This window comes from Alternaria triticimaculans (genome assembly GCF_023758025.1).
Source record: "Alternaria triticimaculans strain BMP 0046 chromosome Unknown scaffold_2, whole genome shotgun sequence".
Taxonomy (NCBI): domain Eukaryota; kingdom Fungi; phylum Ascomycota; class Dothideomycetes; order Pleosporales; family Pleosporaceae; genus Alternaria; species Alternaria triticimaculans.
In genome coordinates, this window is record NW_026055959.1 from 1,608,298 (window position 1) to 1,630,961 (window position 22,664).

Consider the following 22,664-nt stretch of genomic DNA (forward strand, 5'->3'; position numbering starts at 1 on the left):
CTTTGGCTATGGAAGGGGTTGGGTAGCGTGTGAACCAGCGATGAGCATTTATTATCGAAAACTTGATACATACAGCTTGCCCTATGCTTCTCCATACCGCACTTGAGGTAGCTCGATGCTGGCGCCGAAACAGTATCGATGATAAGTAGCGCATCGCGATCGCGTACCTGCATCTAGCGCTAAAGTGGACCCTTTCGCATCCTAACACCATACTGATGATATCATGAATAAAGTGACATCACAGCCACGACTAGGCTGATGGGAGCGACAAAAACAAAGAAAACGTCGCGTGTCTTCTAGCAAAGGAACTCCATCTACATTGCACTTCACTCCAACTCATTGCGAATAACACAAATTCTACGTTTACCCGCAACCACACACCAAACAACCAATATGCCTCACTCCAAGACACCTGGCCAGAGCAATGCTGCTTCAGACAAGTTCAACAAGCAGGAGGCTGAGAGTACGTTTTACATTCTCTCCTTAACTTCTGCGGGGATGTCATGCTAACAAATATGACAGGCAAAGGTCTCGGTGCCTCAAACGCACCCGCAGCGAAGGAAGGCCACGCGCCCGGCGAAGCGCCCGTAGCTTCAGACAGCGGAAACTCAAACGTCGGCGTCGACCCGAGCGCCAACAAGCCCGGTGAGAAGGGCATCGGTGGACCTAACTACGGTACACACTAGACATGTGTCTATGAGGAGATGGTGTATGAATAAGAAAGAAAGGAAACAAGCAAGAACTCAGTCGTCTCCATGAAATTACGAATATCATTGTATAAATTACGGGTATATCTTTTCCCAAGTCACGCCAGAAAAGCTGTATGTGACCGTGTGTATGAACAATGTGGCCGTTATGCGTGTTACGCTGCCTTTGGTTTCGGGATGCGGAAGGGATGGGCTTCGGTGTTGAAGACCCAGTCGTCCAGGCTGATGACGTTTGGCTCGCTGAACGTCAGGTAAAAGTACTTTAGCGTTTCCGCCATCCAGAAGCTCTGTAGGCGTGTTAGTACACGCTCGATGTCTTCTGACAAGGAACTAAGAGACGACTTACCTCCATGCTGTCCGCTCTCGGTGGAGAGTCGGCAGATACGTCTATCAATGCAGAGTTACCGATGTCAGTGTCTGTGGAGCGCTGTATAGCCGTCCACATATCCCATGCAGCAGCTTGCCATTGCTGCTCCCCTGTGATGCGGTGCATGATGAAGACACTCTCGATAGCCTCCGGCCTGAGAATGTACCTTCTATCATCGACACTGATGAAGCCGCTGGGGAGGCGGAGGTTCGCAATGTTCTTCAACGGATCCTTTTCGTCCGCAGCATTAGATGTCCGGGATAGTATACCATCGAGCCATGCTTTCTCGTCCCATACGCAGGTTGTCGTATTGTCGCACATGAGGAGATGCGATACTTCCGGCATGATACCTGCGGGCGATGCCTTGTAGGCCCAAACACAAGTGTCTGCCAACTTCCGACCGATCGTGACATGTTCGTCGTTCTGGAATAGCTTTCCGCCGAGGGCAAACATGCCACCTGTGTAGCATGCCAAGTGTTGCATCTCTGGGTCCAACGCCGTTGTCGCACCTTCGGCACGGACAAATCCTGACATGAGCATGTCGGAGTTCTCTGGGGTTGATGGCCTGAACAAGGCATATTTGGATGCCGTGTCCATCGCTCTCTCGTACATCTTGCGATAGATGGCGTCTTGACCACCGAGCAGCGCATATTGCTTGCCAATATACTCGTACGTTGAATCAGCCATACTCCCCAGGGTGAACCCACTGTCAGCAGTGAAGTCCGCAGTTCGAGCGTTGACAATGAGAGGCCACATGCCCGGTAGCTTGGTCTTGTCCTGCTGTTCTTCGAGAAGTCTGGTTACCCTGTTGACCGCGTCGTACCATTTCGGGTCCCCGGTCAATTGCGAGAGGCGTGTGAACTCCATGGTCAGACTTCCGATCTCCGCAAGGAGGACCTGCTCGTCCGCTACCTGTGGTTTGCCCTCGCCCGCTGCACGGAATTGCCATCGCGTGATTGGTAGGTGGTTTGGTGTGTCGAATGCATGGTATAGCATCTCGCCCGCCTCCTTCGCCTTGTTCAATAACCTCTGGTCCCCGCTAAGCTCGAAAGCTGCCAGAAGACCACCCAAATGCCGTATGTTCGTCTCGAACACATTGATGTGGTCCAAATCGGTGTATCCAAAGTCGATTTGTTCGATATCCTTGATGGCGGACGAGAACTCCTCTTCAAAGCCCATTATGTATAGTGTGTCGAGCGCGTCGATGAGGGTGGCCGCCCAGCCTCCAAAGTGATCCGCTGCCTCTCCGCTTATAGGTCGGACTTCGTCGTGCATCCATGCGTGGCTTCTGTAACTCTTCCAGCATTTCAGGAATTGTTTCTTAACCTCTTCCTTCCTCGTCTCGCGTATGTTCTTGGCCGTAGCATCTTCTTGTCCAAAGTTGAATTGTATGGGTGGTAAGGCTTTCGGTTCGCCGGCTGGTAGTGGAACGAGGGACTCGATGCGGTTTTTGAAGGGGACCTTTGTCCAATCGAAAGACTTGTACTTTTGCTCTTTCTTTGGTTGTTGGCTTTGCTGGCTCTCCGGGCCTTTGTCGGCGTTTACAGGCGCGTCGCCAGGCTGCTCGTATGGAAAGCTGAGGGACCAAAGCATGTACAGGAAGCCCACGGCGAGGACGGTGTATAGCCCATAGCGTCGCAAAAGCGCCATGGTGTATTACAAGAATTAAGTAAAAAGGGGTATAAAGAAGGGAAGAAGACGGACGCGCAAGACGATGTCTGCGCATTACGAACTGTGGGGAGGCTGATGACGGCGGTTCCTGCCAAGTCGGGAGGCGGCATCCTTGTCGTACACTGGACCCTGTACCTGATTACGCGCCGCTCTCCACGTCCGGACGCCCATCATTGCATCATCAAGACAAGTGCGACGGAGAATAGAATGCGATCCGAGGATGCTGAGTTCGGAGCACGATAGCTAGCCCGAGGAAGCTTTAGTACGGTCATCATATTCACCTACTCGGCGCGTACCTTGATTTAACACGAAACTTATCAAGGGGATCGCGTACCTCAACGTCAACATGCCTCAGATACATTCTGTCCAAGGCCACTGATGATGTTTGGAGCATATTCGAGACATAATGGCAATGTTAGCTTCATCTTCGATACATAGCGACACAACCCACCCCCTTGGTGATGTTCATCCACGTATGATTTGACATGTTTTTTCTTTCTCTATTATGTACATCTGGACTCAGCTTCTATGACAGCGAGAGATTTGTATGTGACACCCGCAATTGTTATTGCAACTGCGCAATGGTCGTCTGTGGCTTCTGCTATGTTCATTCCTTCCTACTTAGACTCTGCTGGTGGCAGCATGACGACGTACTCCCTCTCACTGCCTCCAAATTTGAGTATGTCCTTGTCCCTCAGCTCAAAGTAGCGACTCGCCTCGAGATCCTCTCCGTTGAGCTCTGTGCCATTACTGCTTTCCAGGTCAATGATGTAGGGCTTGACTTTTCCCTTGTGGCTCTTGACACCGAATTCGTCTTCCACCGTCTTTTGTATGTACCGAAACTGGATGACTGCGTGCTGTCCACTTGAGCTAGGGTGGTCGAGAACGTAATCGGCGACTTCCCGAGATCGTCCCAGTAGCCAGCAGCTCTTGTTCCAGAGTTCGATGGTCTCTAGCACATCGTCGCCCTTGAACACGAAGATGCGCCAGGGTTGTGAAGCGGGCGGTTTGCGTGCCTCGGGCGGCTCGTGGTACTTGAGGGAGATCTTGGTGCCTTCTACGCGGTTGGCAGCTTTGGCTAGCGCGCCAGTAGGCTTGAAGTTGGGCTTCTCCTTGTCAGGCGGTGCGCCGCCATACTTGGAGGGTGGTTGGGCCGAGTCGTCAAGCCCCCGGAAGGAGACTTCTTGTGAAGGTAGCGGTTGTTTGGCCCGCTTGTGGGGCGGCGGTGAGCGCGAAGGCGATGGAGAGCGTGTGCGCCGGTGACGTTTGGGCGGTGGAGATGTGGATGCAGAGGGCGAGCGGGTGCGCGGTTTGCGAGAACGGTACGGTATGGGCGAGCGTGAACGTCTGCCCTCTTTGGACTTGTCGCGGCGGCGTCGCTCTCTGGACCGCGAGCGATCTCGCCGGCCGTGTCTGTCCGTAGAGCGATCGCGCTTTCTGTTCCTGTCTCCGTCCTTCTCGTGGGAGCGATCGCGCCTTCTGTCCCTCGAGCGATCTCTCTCTCTGTCGCCCGATCTTTCTCGCCTCTTGTCGCGTGACCGGTCTCGTCGCCTGTCTCTGGATCGGTCCTTCCTCCGCTCTCTTGATCCATCACGCTTCTTCTCTCTGGAGGAACCTCGTGGCTTCCTGTATGGTTCCGGCGACCGTTCCCGCCTGCGGACAGCGCTTGGCTCGACTGTCGTGGCCTTTGGCTCACGGGCGTTCGGTACGTCCTCGGGCTTCCTCTCTCTCGATCGACTTCTCGAGCGGCGACCAGATGCTATCGAAGGCTCCTTCCCAACGCGTTCGGATACATGTCTCGACAACCTGCTCGGGCTTCCGTTCCTGCCCTCGACTGCCGGGGGCGAGGCAGTCTGGCCTTGGACTAGCTGTTGCGTAAGCAGCCGTCGCGCGCTGTAGGGCGACAGGTCTCTCGCCATATCGGGCCCGATTGCTGAGCACTGGGGCGCAGTCGCGGTGTCGAGATTGGGGGCGCAATGACGATCCCAACTTTTTCTCTAGTGGCTGGTGGATACAGCCAACGTCAACGGGCTTCCTGGGGGCGGCGCCAAGTCGCCTGCACTGCGGTGGTAGCCGGCTAGACCATTACACCGTAATTAGTAGTGGGCTGCGCAAAGAAGCAGAAAGGAATGTGACTAGTACGCAATAGCCGGTTAGCGATTGAAGCTGTCGGTCGCGACTTCCCCAGAGGCCCAAGCTTCCTGCAACTTCGTCACGGCGTCGCGCTACCGCGCCTCATCTTCATCTCGTCTATTCGCTGCATGTACACGGCGGCGCCACTATCCACTCCAAGGCGCCTATGTATACGATATGCAAGGAGCTTGTGTTTCTCTCCCACCCAGTCGGCCCATTTGGCCCCTGCAGCAGCGTCTTCAGCCGGATCCAGACAGGTACGGCGTGGTTTGCAGCCCCGAAACATGACAGCGGGCGTTATGAAGGCGGCCAAGATGGGCGCCTTGCAAACGTAGCCAAACCATCGTCCCAGTGCCCGCAAACTCTCTGGCGATTGCCTTTCCGCCTATCTCTCTCTCTTCGCACCATATCGTAGCCCGAGCGCCTGTAGTTTCCATCCTATCTTCATGCCTCCGCTGTATTGCTGCCACTGAGTGCGGCGTGCGCAACGATCGCGCAATGCCGTCCAAGCGAATCCTTTCCTGGTCAAAACGCCAGTCTAGTTCAGAGCCCTACTATCGCACTGGGGGGTTGCTATCGATTGAGTCGATTGAGCCCGAGTCCAACACCGACGTTGAAGCAAAGGTACGATAACAGGCACAGAACCATGTCAGTGCGCTGCCAAAGACAACGACATCTTATGCACAACGAGACGACCCGTACACCAATGTCAGCGACCGTCTGGAAGTCGGTGTCTGCAGCTGTCTTGTGGTGCCTTACCATTCGCTAATCATCTCTTCCAGACTACGCTGAAAGTTGAAAAACGACGTTCAACTAACCTCGTCATCTTTCCATCGGACGACAGACAACATGTATCCAGTCCTATCACACCCCAGTACGATACAGCCGTGTTCAAGACTGTCACGACCCTCCAGACTGCGTCTAGCGACATGTTGCGCTCTCCGGTGCCCAGTACGATTGCATGCTCGAGATCTGCCTCCATAGAAAAGCCTCTGCCCAGTCGCCCACGGTCCGCCTCGGTACCATCGATTGCAGAACTACCCGCTGAGCTCCCTGGTTCTCTTCTCTTAGAGAATCAAGGGTTTCCATCCTGTACGACTCCAGTGTCCGTCCAACCCACAATCCAGCTCTTTCGAAGGGAGAGTTACCCACTTGACAAGCGCTTGAGCCACGGGAGTACATGCTTGAATGCATTGGATTTGGTCTCGTCACCATTGAATCATACGAGAAGCGTTCCAGAACTAAGCTCGCGGTATAGCATCATGAGAAACGTTCCTATCGGCGATGCACTTGATTCACGTGTTATGGCCCAAGCCGGTCTACCAGCGGCATTGGATGACAAGTGTTTGAACAAAACCGGAATGCGGAGACGTTCGAGACCGGACCTGATTACTGCGCTCTCTGCCATGGACGGAAAGGTTTCGACAAACAGAAGTGGCAGGCATGGTTCTAGTCAGATGCGGCAGGTCCAAGAGAAGAAAGTACGTGATCGGGATACCGAAAAGCGCCGACGCAACAGTCAAAATGAAGTGAGTGCTGTTTGTTTCTTGATAGAGGCGTATTTACTGGACAAACAAGAAGACTGCATAACGAAACAGTTTCAGAACTTCTTTGTGTACCATCTCCAACTCTGATGCGACGATGTGTGCCTGAGTTAGATGTACTTCTCTGCCGTCAGGCCATGGCTTCTGGCTGCTCGCTGGCAATGTATTGTTGTATCCGCGGATCGGAGGCCTGGCAGGCGAATAGTGGTGGTGTCAGGTTTCACATTCTCACGTTGCGCGGGCGGCACTTGCACACAAACCGTCACCACTAGTCTCATCGCCATGCCTCTTTCTCTGCCTCGTAATGGCCAATTCGGGCCGTTTTAGTTGCCCAGCATGTATTGCATCCAAATACTAACTATACCCAGGCGTCTACTGCAACCAATTCATCGACGCGTAGCAACCAGATCGACGAGCTAAAAGCGATCATTGCCACACAGAATCAGAAAAACTCAGTCCTACAATCTCAGTTCGCCGCCTTGAGATCGTCGCACGAAGCACAAGTTGCAAGCCTCGTGGACGCACACTCTGCGGAGGTTGCATCTCTGAAAGATCACATTCGGTTGCTTCAAGAGCAGAACAGCAAGCACGGCCTGCACCAGGGTGAGTATCGTTCCAAGTATCCTTTTCCAGTCCACCACTACACTTCACTGCTTTGTGAAGACGCTCTCTTCCAACGTGTTGGATCAACCAGTATGGCTTTTCGAGCTGTGCACCCGTGACACCAGCTATCAGTTCAGCATGCTAAACGTGTCTAGCGTCGAGGAATAATACTTCGTTTGTCTCGGATAGCGCTGAGCCGCCACACACGTCGATTCGCGAAACCCCGCCGATTACGAAAGACCCCGACTTTGTCTGTCCGATCGAATTTGAAAGCAAACAGCGTTCACACCGGCGATCAGAAAGCAGCCCAGAGATGGTAATGATACACCTGCTCTCCTTCTGAAACCCACTGCTAATTTGGACTGTCAGGAGAGCTTGAAGCGGAAGCTCAGCGCCACACGTCGGCCAGAAACGACAACTCGGAACCTGCTCCCAGAGCTCAATCAGTACAGACAAAACAATGTCGCTCTCCAACAGCAGATCGAATCATTGATGGCGAAGTTGAACGAATCGAAGAAAAGCGAGAGAGAGCTTCGTTCAACACTAGGACTGACCGAGATGAGATGTGCTGAGTTCGAGGACAAGGCAGCGCACGCTGACAAGCTTGCCAAATCCACGCAGGCTCTGCAAAACACTATTGATCATCTCGAGAGCCGTCTCGAGATCGCCAACACTGAGCGACTGGACGCGGAAGAGCAACTTTCGAATTTAGTGAATGGGAAATCACCCTTCGACCTCATCTCAAAAGGACCACCTAGCACGAGCCACCCAACTTCCGATGGACGTATGAGTATGAGTACGGTCTTCTCGAGTGCTTCGCCGATCAGTTCAGAGCTTGACTCGCAAGAGAACGCAACGCTAGCTTCTTTTGTTGCGCACATTGAGCGTCTGCAAGACCAGGTCAGGGAGAAAGATCATCGCATTGCGAAACTGGAGAAAGAGCGAGAACAGCTACGACGGGCACACAGCGAGCTAGAACAGGAGCACAAGACAACTGCCAGTCGTTCAGGCACACACCACCCAGACACGCATATGGAAAGACTTCGAGCCGCAATCCTGAATCGCGAATCCGTAATTGAGGAGAAGGACAGGGTCATTTGTACAGTGGAAAGGCAGCTGGAGCATCACAAACTCTTGTTGCAGGCTGAAATCAGACGGCATGCGGCAATGAAGCTTCACATGGCTGGGGAAGGGGAAGACAGCTGGCCGGAGCTTGCCTCCATTGCAAGACGGGAAGACATCGATAGGTGGATGGATAGGCTCCACGAGCGCTTGAGGAGGGAGCAATCTAAACAGAAGGGAAAGGCTCTTGCCGATACTCCGGATGTGCAGATGGAGAGCTTGCGACAGGAGATCGACTTCTACGTTAGGGAAATCATTCTCTTCAAGCTCGACATCAAAGGTTACAAGAGCGACATTCGAAAGCTGAAGAAGATCACTGCGCAAATGGAAGCTTACGGCCGGACGAGCGATCTGGAATCTGAAGCATGTTCTCCCAGGCCAACAGCTACACCTATCCCCTCATATTTCCCGCCAATCACACCAGAGCTCGATGGCGCCAGTGTTATCTCGCCTGCTATAGACGAAGGTCATATTGTGACTGCCCTGGGAGGATCCCCGGTTGCTATCTCCCCATTGGCTCCCTCGCGCGATCGGGACCGCGTCCTCATGGCACCAAGAAACTCACGCGAACTCGACATACCAGCAACATTATATGAGGTGGCGCATAAGGATGACTACGCAACCGGAGCTGATCTCATGAGTGCGGGGGCCTCTTCAAACTTGGTCTTACCGCGGACAGCTACGGTATGTGCGCGCTGACGGTGTTAAGAGCCCAGCGTCTAACTCACCCAGTGCAGCGAACTTATCACAAGCTTCCCATCACCCAACTCAGCTGTACCACATCAGCGCGTTATACACAAACGTAGTATGAGTGAACCATCACTTGGGGCGTATCAGACCTCCCACGGAGACCATAGACCATAAGGTGGCGGTACAAAGTGTGTAAATAGTTAAGAAAGTAAAAGTTAAATTTAAATACTACTAATTATATAGGAACTAAGAAACTATATACCTACCTCTTCTTAGTTAAGAAAAGACTTATCTATCTAGGTTTTTTACGTTAAATGCTTAGGTAGTATAAGTAAGCGTGCACTTCTTCTAAGAGCATATAATAAACTTGTTATATCTTAGCTATTTATATACTACCTTTTTACTTTAATTAATTTATAGCTAATAGAAAGAATAAACCTAATTATTAGTATATAAATAATCTTTTATGTTATACTAATATTTAACGTATATAGTAATACGCGCATCTTCTCTAATAATAGCTTTCTACGCTACCTACTATACGTTATACTTTTCTCTACTTCTAGAATAGAAAATAACGTTAGTATAGCTATTATTATAATATACCTAGTTATAGTTCTAAGAGTAAAACTATTTATCTTTATTTTTATAGTAGGTAGTATAAGCTTCTCTCTTACAGAGAGCCTATATCTCTTTATATCTATTATATAATTCTATTTTATTATTATATATTTCTCTAGATTTCTAATACTTATAATATAGAATATAAGCTTAGAACGTAGTAAATATATAGAGTTCTTATATAAGTTTATATAGAAAGTATATAATTATATAAGAAATAAACTTTACGTCTATTACTTAGCGTTTATAGCACTCTCTATAACTATAGTTTTTATTAGGTAATATATATATAAGATTAGAGTAAAGAAATCTATAGCTCTTTTTACTTAGATAGTAATTATAATAGAGCTTAAAGTCTATAGTAAGACTAGATAATATAATTAAATCTTATAGTATAATTCTAAAGTTAGATTTATTTATAAGATAATATATAGTAAGGCGTTTAAGAAGAATATATTTCTAGCTTTTTCTTATTAATTAGATCTTATTATGCTTCTTCTAGAATTTCTTCTAGTATTTAATAATAAAAGCACTTATTTAGAGTCTATATAAATAACTCTAGCTAGCTAAAATACGCTATAGTAGTTTAGTAAGAGTTAGTAAAATATCTAGATTATAGCTAGATACGCTTTAGTAAAAGATAAAGAGAAATGTTTAAGTTATAACTTACTAGTATATAGAATAAAAAGAAAAGTTATTTATTAATTATAGGTCTCTATAATTCTATTACTACTATAAAATACTTAATAGCCTATAAATAGTTATAAGTATACTAGAATTACTCTACTTAAAGAGATTATAAAAGTATTAATACACTAAACTATTATTAAAGTTATAGAGTCTACTTAGAGACTTTATACTATTCTTTAAGAAAGAGTAATTAAGTAGTAATAACTAGAGGTTACTATTTTAAAAATCTCTACTAAATACTTAAGGCTAAGAGTAGGTCTATTACTTTAGTAGATTTCTTATATTATATTCTTTATAATTTCTTAAGTCTAGTAAAATACTTATTTTAGTAGATAGAAGAAGAATAGTAGTATCTAAGCTAGAAATTTTGCCTAGAATAGAAATGCGTCTAGTTATTATAATATAGACAAAGTCTTAGGCTATATAAGTAGAAGAATTCTAGTTTATAGTTATAGTAGGCTTAAATAGTTATAATATTAACTTTTTATTAGCTAACTTAGAGTCTACTAGCGCATAATAAAAGAGAAATCTTATTATAATATACTTTTTAGTCTACGTACTACCTACTAAAGATATAGAGAGTATACTACTAGTTTTATATCTTTCTACTTTCTTAGTAAGCTAGGTATATTTAACTATTATTATATTACTATATAGGTAATTATATAAAATAATATAGCTATAGTAGTCTAGTTTATAATATTACTTATTAATTTTATTATAAAATAAAAGACTAGTCTAAGTTACTACTATAGAGACGCTAGTAGTGTAGTTACTAGAACTCTTATTACTAAAGCTCTTTAGTACTATAGAATTATAGTTAGTAATACTATTCTATTTAGTATAAAGCCTTAATATTACTATATAACTATTTACTCTTATAGCGTTATTAAATTATAAACTACTACTAGGTTTAGTTATATTAATTATATAAAGGTCTATAACTATTAAGTCTAGATTGTTTTTATTATAGTAAGTATAGATAACTAAGTTATCTTTAGATTAGTAGAAGAGAAAGTGCTAGTTAAACTTAGAATTAATCTATTCTTTATTAAACTTTATATTACTTCTTTATATAGTATACTTATACTCTATATTATATAATACGTTTTTCTTCTAGTTAATAAGAAATATATTATATACTAGTAGCTCTATAGAATTAAAAGCAATACGTATATTAGATACGTCTTCTAAGAAATCTAATAACTAGTTAATAGTATTTCTTAATAAATTCTATAATTTTAAATAAACTTTAAGAAGGTTATATATTATTATATTAGAGTTAGGTATACACTAGCTATAGAATTTAACTCTATTAGTTAGGTTAATATAAATTACCTTACTTTATAAGGCATAAAAAATAAAAGTAAAAGTATTATAGATCTAATCTTTGTATATAGTAAAGAGCGCTAAAAGGTTATTAAATATAATCTCTTAATTAGTATATAGTAAAGGTACTTTAGTTCTTATACGTTAGTAGTTTACTATATTAAGATTAACCTAGTAGCGTAGTAGAATAATATAGAGATATTTTAGAAATTTAGAGACTATTACTATAAAGAATAGAGCCTATTAACCTAGCTTTAGATTAATAATACCTATCTTTATATTAAATTAGTATATCTAAAGTAGCTCTAGCTTTAGGTATTTTAACTATTTCTTAGCCTACTTTAGCGCTAATATTAAGTCTTTGTATAGAAAATTATATAGTAGATTAATAATAAACCTACTATCTATAGTAGTATAGTTAGAACCTAGATAAAGTTTATTAGTAAACTACTTAAAAGCATTTTCTATAATAAAGAGATATAAAAATATACACAAACTTCTAATAAGCTCTATATTAACTTTATTTTTACTAAGATTAGTTATAAGAATACTATATAGCTTTTAGAAAGTAAAAAACTCTACTATCTATTTTATAATAAGTAGAAGATAACCTTTAATATTCTTAACTAACTCTATATTAATACGCTACTTATAATAAGAGCTTATTATAGCTCTAATTATTAATATAAGAGAGAGTAAGTAATATTAAGCTAGCTAGAGAAAGAATAGGCTATCTACTTATCTAGGTGTATAGAGTTATTTATTATACTCTAATATATAGATAATATATTAGTTCTAATTAATTACTACTATAAACTCTAACTTTCTAATAAATAATAAATAGATACGTATTTCTATCTATAAGAATTTATTAGTTCTTTAATTTACTTTAGTAACTCTATTTACCTTATATTACTAACACTTTTTAGACTTTATAGTTTTACTAGAGAATCTCTTCTTAGTATAAGTTAAGTATACTTATTATATATATATAATAGTAACTTTAAACTTTCTAATAATAGCTTTACTAATTTATTATTATCTACTAGAGACGCTAATAGACTAGAAGTATATCTAGATCTATTCTATAGATGTAAGTTTATAAAAGATCTAAAGAAAGACTAGTAGAAGAATAGAAGATAGAGAAGTCTTTGCTATAAATACTATACTAGTAAATAAACTTCTATAGTACTATATTCTTTCTACTATTACTTTAACTTACTAATTTCTATATAGATTTAGAACTAGACTCTACTCTATATCTTATTTTAAACGTTCTCTTTTAGTTATAGTTAGTAAGCTCTAAGCTCTAATAAAAGCTAGTAAGTCTAAAAGTTACTATCTATAGCTATATTCTCTATTACTATTCTACCTTCTTTATAGAAATAAGAAAGCTTTCTAGTTACTTTAGATAGCTAGAAGTAGCTAATACTTCTAAGATTCTTAGAATACTAATCTTTCTTAGAAGCTATTCTTAATAAACTTAGCCTTTACTAAATAGAGAAGAAAAATCTTTTATAGTTCTAAGACATTATTCTAAAGTTAAGGTCTAGTACTAAAGATAGTTTTAAGTAAGTATAGATAGCTAGAGACTAGCTCTAGAGAGCTAACATTTATATATAATATAAGAAACTATATAAAAGAGTAGATTTACTAGACTAGACGCTATCTAAACTACCTTCTAATAATTATAGGCTAAGGTAATACTAGTTAACTATTATTAAAACTATAAAGCTAATAAGTTTAACTATAGCTTTAGTTATTAATAAGGTATCTATTACTATTAGAAGAAAAGACTATATTCTACTAGCTAAAGATAATACTTAGAAGGTAACGTCTACTAAGAGTAATCTTTCTAGGTATATATTTCTTGCAATTTAATAGGTTATATAGAATAAAATACTTAGTCTACTTATTAATACTATTACTAATAAAGTCTAGTAATAAGATAATTACAAAAGAAATAAAACTATTATATCTATTAATAGAGAATAGACGTAGTTTAACTATTTACTACTTTAACTAAAGAAAACTCTATATAAGCTATAAAACATTATTATTATAGAAAAGAAGAATATTTATAGTTATATAAGTAAAAGTTTAGAAAAAGGTAAAATAATAGTTATAGAAATAAAAGAGTAGAAAGAGAGTAATAATAAGACTAAGAAGAGAAAAGATACTTTTAGTAAGTTAGTATATATTAGAAAGAAGTAGCTATAAATCTAACTACTAACTATATACCTAAGCGCTTATATATTACTATTATTATATTAGTTAGAATACCTACGTTATTATATCTATAGTTAATATAAATTTATTACTACTTAATTACTAGCCTACGCTTCTTAGATCTTATCTAAGTATAATAAAGAGTATATTTAATCTAATATTTATTTTACTTAGAGACCTAACTACTTCTTAATAGACTTCTATTCTACTAGAGTAGATATAATTATATTCTTAACTCTATCTCTAAGACACTTATAATTTAGACCTACTAGTCTCTAGGCTATAATATCTTTCTCTAGAAGTAGTTAATAGCTTTTAAAACTTTTTATAAAGCTTTACTAAGAGTTTTCTTAACTTATATATTTCTTTAATAGTTTATTATTCTAGAATATACTACTCTATACTTAAAGAATAATAATAAAATGCTTATCTAAAAGTAATAAGAAGCTTAGCACTAGTGTTATACTAAGAGCTAGATAGATTCTAGAGATTACTTAGATAAATTAGTTTACTAAACTACTTAATACTCTTAAGATTATAGGTTTTATGCGCCTATAAGAGGTAGTTACGTAGATATTTAGATACGCTACCTCTAGTGCTTTTACTAAAGCTAAATAAATATAAAGTAATTTTAGTGTATAGAATTTATATTATTTTAGAACTAAAGTTAAGATTAGTTAAGAATTCTAAGTAGCTATTACAACTTGCCTTAGCTAGATATAGCTTTTCTATACTAAGTATCTTTTTAATTATTATAATAGTGTAGTATTAGTCTACTAATTATTCTCTAATAGTAACTATATCTTAAAAGTAAGAAAAAGTATAGATTTAGCTCTACTATCTCTAGCGACTAGATACTCTTTAACTTAGAGCTAAGCAACTTTAACTATATACTTTAGTAAATAAATTAGAAAAGAAAGTTAAACTTATAAAGTTACTAACTATAGTTAGTATAGTTATTTAAAGATATAGTAAGAAGTCTAAATAGAGTAATAGTAGTTATATTAGTCTTATAATAATTAATAAGTATTTTAAAATTTTAAAAAAGCTACTCTAAAGAATAGATATCTCTAAGTCTTTCTATAATAGTGTTCTAGTATATAAGATAGATTACGTAAGAGAGGTTAGAGCCTAGTATACTAGAAGAAAAACTTCTAATAGTGCTTTAGTTATATAGTAGTAGACTCTCTTACTTAGTAGTAAAAGTAGTAAGCTACTATTACTTAATACTTTAAGGTTTAGACTTATTCTTTTAGCGTAGCTTTTCTTCTTTAGACAAAATTAAATAGCTTAGAAAGTTTTTTAAAGATACTATATACCTATAGTATATATAATTATTATACTACTTATCTTTTCTTTTTTCTCTAATATATCTCTTAGTAGGTATTATATACTACGTTTTGTAAGTTCTATAAACGTAGTATCTAGTGTTAAGAATAGGTATAGAAGATAATACTAGATTTAATATTAGTATAGACTAAGATAATAATTAGATATAATAGTAGTCTAAAAGTATAGTAAAGACTTATTAATAGTCTTTATTATATTAATACTATAGATATAGCCTATAATACTAGTACTTACTTAAAGCGTATAGATAACTAGAGTAAGTTTATATTAGTAATATAATTACTTCTAGTAGGTTTAGCAAGTATTAAGTTACGTAATAGAACTAGAAATGTTTCTAGAATAAACTCTATTATAGTTTTTTAGGTCTAGTCTTCTTAGATAGCTTAAGCTAAGATTATATTCTTTATAGAATTAGTTTATATATAGTTAAATATAGTAAATATAGAGAATATCTAATAATAGCTATTTCTTTCTACTACTCTAAAGAGTATCTATCTATACTAGTAATATAAAGCTAGAGCTAATACTAGTCTTTATATTATAAGAACTCTTTAGCTAAGCTATTTTTCTAATTTTAGGTTTGTAGATATATCTAGATATATTAGTAATACTTTACTATCTAATAGTAAAAGAGTTGTACAAAGTAATAATATAACTAAAGAATAATAATAATATTAATTAGCTTTAGATTTAGCTCTAGAAGAAGGTAAAGAGGTAGATATAGCTATTAAAAAATATAGAAGAGTAGTAAAGCTTAGTGCGTAGAAGTCTAGTTTCTAGTAATAACGTAAGTTAAAGAGAAGAGTAGATTTACATTTATAAATATATAATACACTATAATACTCTTATTATTTACGTTACCTCTTATATATACTAATATTAGTGCTTAGACCTTTTAGTAAGTATATATAATTAATAGTAGTATAACTTCTATAAGACTAATCTCTTTTCTATATATAAAATATTTATCTAGGTATATTAAGCTTTATATAAGCGTAGATAGTTAACGTATTAAAGAACTCTCTATCTAAGAATATTATTATATAGTATACTTATTCTAAATTTAGATATTATAAGCGCTATAAGAAGAATATTAGTATTATCTTATAAAAGAGTAATAAACTTATCTATACATTCTTAAGTAGTAAGAGAATTAGCTTTTATAAGTTTCTAAACTATAATATATATCTTCTATAGTTATACTCTATATCTAGAAGTAGAGCGTTATAGCCTTTAGAAATCTAATAGTAAGTCTAATATATTAAAAAATTAGAGTTAAGGCTAAGAGAAAGTATACCTTAGTAAAAGAAACTACTAGTTACTATTACGCTTTAGAATATAGCCTAGTAAGGTAGATTACTAAAGCTTTATAAGTTAGAGGGTAATTACTTTCTCTTAGTTAACTATTATTAAAGTTAGAGAGTAGTTATAATTACTTAATTATAGACACGTAATTACTTAGCTCTTAGGTATATAGCTAGAGATTTTATTCTAACTTTCTTTTATAGTAGATTAATTATAATATACTTAATTATTTTTAATTATTAATTATCTCTAGCTATATTAGTTATAAGCTTAGCTACTTAATTATAGAACTAATTTCTACTATATATTAAAGCTTACTAGAAGATAAGATTAGTTAATCTTATTTCTACTCTACTCTCTTTAAATATTCTATAATTAGAACTTCTTCTACGTAATTACTTAATTACTATCTACCTCTTTATTATTCTCTATATCTCTATATTAATTCTACGCTCTAACTTTATAAATATAAGTAATTATAATATAGCTATTATAGCTATAAGTATACTTCTTAAGAAGTAATCTAACTAAAATACCTAGTTTATGCTTTTTAAGCAATACTATAATAAAAAGAGTATCTAAAAAGAAATTAATTCTAATTTTCTAGATATTAAATATATAGATACTTAGAAGCCTAAGTTCTCTAACCTTTTAGTTCTAGAGCTTATAGCTCTAGCTTCTCTCTCTATAGAGCTAACTAAGAATTAAAAAAATAAGTATAATAAAGCTATTTATAAGTATAATACTTTTTTATAAGATTATAACTATAAGACTAAGAATAGTACTACGCTTATAGCTTACTAAAACTATAAGTCTAAGTAGTAGTTAAGAAAAAGTAAGAAGATTAATAATATTAAGAACTAGATTATATATACTATTACGCTAGATTACTTATTACTTATAACTATAAGTAATAATAAGAGAATAGTCTAGTCTCTTATAAAAACTTTTAAGACTATACTTACTTCTACTAATTAGACTATATAATATATAGTTTATATAAAGTATTACGCTTATCTTAAAAAGACTTAAAGAAGTACTACTAAAAAGTAGTTTACTAACTAGTTAATACTTTACTAAGAAGTAAAGATCTTTAAGCTCTTAGAAGTTAAAAAATTTCTTATAATTACTAACTTTTTTACTATAGTTAAAAAGTTTAATTCTAAGTAGGCCTACTAGTAGTAATATAATTAATTATTTACTATAGCTCTTAAAAAGAATACGTTAAGTCTTAGTAATTTTAGTAAAGTATTTAATATTATTTTCTAAAAGATATTAATTACTACTAGAAAGAGAAAAGCTAATATAATCTTTAACGCTATTATAGCTTAACTCTCTACTTCTACTAAGTTAGTTAAGAAGTAGTTAAGCTTACTACCTAAGCCTTATCTCTATAAATCTAATATAAAGTATAAGTAAAAGTCTATTTTATATTACTAATTATAGACTATAATTACTAGATCTAAGCTACTAGATATTCTACTAATAGAACTCTTAGCTTAAAATAAGTAAAAGATCTAGAAGCGCTATTATAAAGAGAAGTAGAGCAGCTTATATAAAAAAGTTAAGTAATCTAGCTAAAAGATAAGCGCTTTAGCTTCTAAGTATTTAGATAATATAGTCTTAATAATTATTTGCCTAAAAAAGCTAATTACTAAGTTTAGGCCTTCTATCTTTAGTATAGGCTTTAAGTCTTATATATTTTTATCTAGTATAATTCTTAATAGTAAAGCTATAGTCTACTTAGTTAATAATAAAGCTTTAATTAAGCTTAATTTCTTTATTAAGACTAATAGAGAAATAGTTAAAATAGGTAGCTAGATTCTTCTAGTAATTAGTATTAGTAATTATATACTTTGTCTTATTCTTAGTACTTCTAAAGAACCTAAGAAAGCTAATCTTACGCTTACTAGCGTTAAGATTATCTCTAGTTTTTATACTAATATTATCTTAGAAAAGCTTCTTAGAAATAGTAGTATATAGTATATAAGCTATAATTATATAATTAGAATAGATACGCTAAAGGCGTTTATTATTCTTATAACTCTTAAGTATAGATTTAACCTTTTATTTATTAAATATAACTCTTCTATCTATTCTTCTAATTCTATTATTATAAATACTATTATCTACTTATAAGTTCTATAATTACGTACTAGTAACACTAACCTTTAGTATTAAAGATTAGGCTACTTAGGTAAAAAAGCTCTTAAGGCTTTTATTAAAGCTATTTAAAATATAGAAATTATAGATATATAGTGTAGTAAATATAATAATTATGCTACTACTTATATATCTTAAAGAATCTCTTATTAGCTTTATAAGCTATTACTATATCTCTTCTTTAGAGTATTATAAAATCTATTTAACTTTTCTATAAGCTACGCGCTTAATAAATAGGCTCTAATTATTAAAGAGAATTATTTAGGTAAGCTATATAATTATAACCTAAAGAATAAAACGCTAGACTTAGTAATAGAAGTTATTATAAGCTTTATAGCTATAGTTAAGCGCTACTATTAGTAGAAGATTATAGAAATCTATTAAAATAATAATATAGTAACGCTACCTTAGAGAGAGTACTTAAGATATAAGAAATAGGCTAAAGAGAAGAGAATTATAATTATAACGCTTTTACTATATATCTATAAGCCTAATAGCTTAGTAGAGAGAGCTAGCTAAGAGCTTATTACTAAGTTAATTAAGATGCGTATAAGCGCTAATCTTCTAGCTAAGCTCTAGCTAGTAATTATAAATATAGTAGCTTAACTCTATAAAATAAGTCTATTATAGCTTTATAGCTATTAATCTCTAGATTAAGTATTATATAAATAGTTTAGAAAGTATTTCTAATATTATTAGCTACCTAAGATTAGACACTAAACTACTAATCTTTACCTAGATTAGAGTAGAATCTATACTTATAACTATTAAGTATATCTACTTAATAGTAATTACGTAGCTAGAAAGCACTATTAAGACTTTAAAGTTAAGCTTTATAGCTATATAAAATATCTTATTAGCTATTAAGCTTCTAATATATATTATATATAGATACTAGTAATTAATTAGGTAATTATAACTTATAATATTACCTTTAATAAGTAGAAGTTCTATTAAGATAAGCGTAAAGAAAAGCTAACTAGAGATTAAGTACTTAAGTAGATTAAAATACTTAATAATAGTAAGCTTATTAATTCTATAGAGAAGTTTAATATTCTTTCTATTAATTAAATAGTAAGTATAGTAAAGCTATTAACTACTAAGTAAGATTTTAGAAGTAATATAAGCTATAATTAAAGTAATAAAGTTAGCCTATTTATTAAATATAATTAAAGCTTTATTAATTTAATAAAAATAAAGTATAAAGCTAGTGTTCTATTAGAAATTTCTAATAATTAGTAGCTCTTTACTAGACTTACTATCTTAGAATCTACGCCTAAGTATAAGTTTTTAGAAATAGATAATTAAAGTAATTATAGAGTTTCTAATAGTTAAAGAGTAGTATATATACTTAAAAAAGCTAACCTATTAAAGTCTAGAGGTAGAGAGCCTTCTATATATAAATTAGAAGATCTAACTCTATCTATTAAGTCTATTATAATAGACTCTAGTTCTATAGAAATAGATAAAAGACTAGCTTAACTAAAGTAAGCGCTAAAGAGACTAAGAGGTAGACTACCTAAATTAGTAGCCTTCTCTTAATAATTAATATAACTATAAGATTAGCTAGTAGCTAAATTCTCTAGTACGCGCTATAGTAGAAGAGTTATAAGTAAAGAGTCTAAGCACTCTCTTTTTATAAATATCTATTAACTATTAAGATACCTAAAAGGTAAGAGTAAATAGCCTACTTAGTCTAGTAATTAACTAGAGAGTAATAGTGTAAGTAGCGTAAATATAGTAATTATAGACTTTATTAATAAGTAAGCCTAGATTAACTTTTATAAGACCTACTTCTCTAGTCTTTAAGAAGACTAGAATAATTAAGCTAGCTATAAAACTATAAACTCTATTATTATAGCTACTGCGCTTAGTAAGTATAAGCTAAAAACTACTTACTAATACTATAATAATCTTTAAAAGCTACTTAGGTTATAGAAATAACTAATCTAGTATCTAATATATATACTCTTTAAAGATACTTCTAAAAGAAAGATTAATTAGCTAAGTAAAAAGAGAATCTAGATAGAAATCTATAGGTTAAAAGTCTAAAATTAACTACTTCTATTAAAATAGATATAGATATATAAGTATAATTAGAATAGCTATCTTCTTAAATATAAAGCTTAAATTATAGTTTATAGTAATCTCTAGAAAAAGAACTTAATTAACTTAACTTATATAGTAATACTTACTATAAAGTTCTTCTACACTATAATAGTAATTACTATCTAAAGTAATCTAAAGATTAAATAGTTTAATATTATAGAAGCGTTTCTTAACGCAAAAATTATAGTAGAAAACCTAGTAATCTATAAGATACTAAATAGCTTTAGAAAGCTAGAATTATATATATACCTTAACTACGCGCTCTATAAATTATAAAACTCTCTATCTTTATAGTATAAAAAGTTTTTAGAAACGCTAAGAGCTATTAGTATAATAGCTTCTTAAGAAAAGCTTTATCTTTTCTTTAATTAAGAATATAAGATTCTTATTCTCTTCTATATTAATAATATTTTATTACTCTATTATAAGAATATAAAGTAATAAGTAATAGCTATATAAGCCTAAATCTCTAGTAAGTATAAGATCTAAGATTAGAGAAATATAGAGTAGTTTCTAGGTATTTATATAATTAAAGACTAATATCTAAAAATAATTATACTTATTTATAATATATATATAAATAAGATACTTAAGAAGTTTAAGCTTAGAAATAGATCTTTTTCTCTAACGCCTCTACTATTAGAGAAGCTAATTAAGAATACTAAAGAAGTAACTAAGCCTAAGATTAAGAAATACTAGAAAATAGTTAGCTTTATACTTTATATAGTAATTATACTCTAACTAGATATAGCGTATACTATTTTAAAGCTTTTATACTTTTTTATAAACCTAAGTAATAAGTATAAAAAGGCTATAAAGTAAGTAATTATATATCTCTACTATACTTATTTTAATATAATCTAGTATAGTAACTATAATAAGTCTAATCTAATAATTACTAGAGACGTATTCTTTGCTAATAATCTAGAGACCTACTAATTATTTTATAAATATATTACTATATTATATAAAAGTATAATTTTCTAGAAAGCTATAAAGTAAAGTATAGTTACTATCTCTACTATAAAAGTAGAGCTACTTACTTTTAAGTATACTACTAAGAAAGCTATAGCGCTTAGGTACTTTCTTAAAAAGCTAGTGCTTAATCTTAGAAAACTTTAGATAGTTTAGTGTAATAATTAGTAAATAATTAGACTAGTTATTAGAAAGAATAAGTATATTAACACTTAGCTTAAGTATATTAATATCTAGAATATATAGCTATAGCAAAAATATACTAAAAGATTATTTAAAATTAAGTATTTAGAGACTATAATTATGCCTATAGATAGATTAACTAAATTACTTATTTAATAATAGTTTAAGAAGTTTAAATAGCTACTTAACTTATAAAATTTATAATAGTTAATTCTTAAGAAGTAGATAGAGTAGAGAAATCTTTATTTAGACTACTACTATAAAGATTAATTATACCTAAGCTAGATCTTAGTTACTCTAACTAGCGCCTAGTTATAAAAAAGTAATTACTAATAATTAACGTAAGTACAAAGTAGATAAATTACTAAACTTTTCTACTAGACTAACTTATATAGCTATCTACTTACTAACTACTATAGCGCTAATCTCTCTAATTATAACTCTTATAGTTACTCTTATTAAAGGCTAGCTTACTATTCTAGCTATTCTTAAAGTTCTTAACCTAAGCTTATAAATAAGTAGTTTTAGTAGCTTAAGTCTATATATAAATCTTAAGCTATATCTAATTATACTTAGTACGTAGTAGTGCCTTAGCGTGCTTAGCTTTAGCTAGCTAACACTAAGTATAGTAATAAGACCTATTACTTATAACACTAAATATAAAGCTATTAGACTAGTAACTATATAGCTAGAGATTATAATAATAAAAATAATTATTGCGTAGCTAAGACTAATAATTACACTACTAAGACTAGTAGTTATACTACTAAGACTAATAATAACTATACTAATTCTACTACTAATTCTATAGTAGCTAATTTCTAAATTAAAAAGCCTACGTCTAGAAAGTTAGTAGTAGTAGCTACTAAAATA

General features: G+C 34.9%; 4 protein-coding genes across 4 annotated transcripts; 2 read left to right on the plus strand and 2 right to left on the minus strand.

The window, feature by feature from the left end:
- Positions 1-393: 393 nt before the first annotated feature.
- On the plus strand, positions 394-686 carry J4E78_002204 (uncharacterized protein; the record flags this gene model as incomplete). Its single annotated transcript, XM_049362852.1, has 2 exons — positions 394-463; positions 523-686. 2 exons carry the CDS (start codon positions 394-396, stop codon positions 684-686), a joined length of 234 nt encoding a protein of 77 aa, XP_049225444.1.
- A 176-nt stretch (positions 687-862) lies between these two features.
- J4E78_002205 (uncharacterized protein) lies at positions 863-2,724 on the minus strand (the record flags this gene model as incomplete). The annotated part of the gene is made up of 2 exons (XM_049362853.1): positions 863-994; positions 1,054-2,724. The coding sequence occupies 2 exons, from the start codon at positions 2,722-2,724 to the stop codon at positions 863-865; spliced, it is 1,803 nt and encodes a 600-aa protein (XP_049225445.1).
- A 638-nt stretch (positions 2,725-3,362) lies between these two features.
- J4E78_002206 (uncharacterized protein) lies at positions 3,363-4,664 on the minus strand (the record flags this gene model as incomplete). Its single annotated transcript, XM_049362854.1, has 1 exon — positions 3,363-4,664. The coding sequence occupies one exon, from the start codon at positions 4,662-4,664 to the stop codon at positions 3,363-3,365; it is 1,302 nt and encodes a 433-aa protein (XP_049225446.1).
- A 1,738-nt stretch (positions 4,665-6,402) lies between these two features.
- On the plus strand, positions 6,403-8,958 carry J4E78_002207 (uncharacterized protein; the record flags this gene model as incomplete). The annotated part of the gene is made up of 5 exons (XM_049362855.1): positions 6,403-6,407; positions 6,823-7,025; positions 7,181-7,341; positions 7,395-8,831; positions 8,920-8,958. The coding sequence occupies 5 exons, from the start codon at positions 6,403-6,405 to the stop codon at positions 8,956-8,958; spliced, it is 1,845 nt and encodes a 614-aa protein (XP_049225447.1).
- Between the last annotated feature and the right edge of the window lie 13,706 nt (positions 8,959-22,664).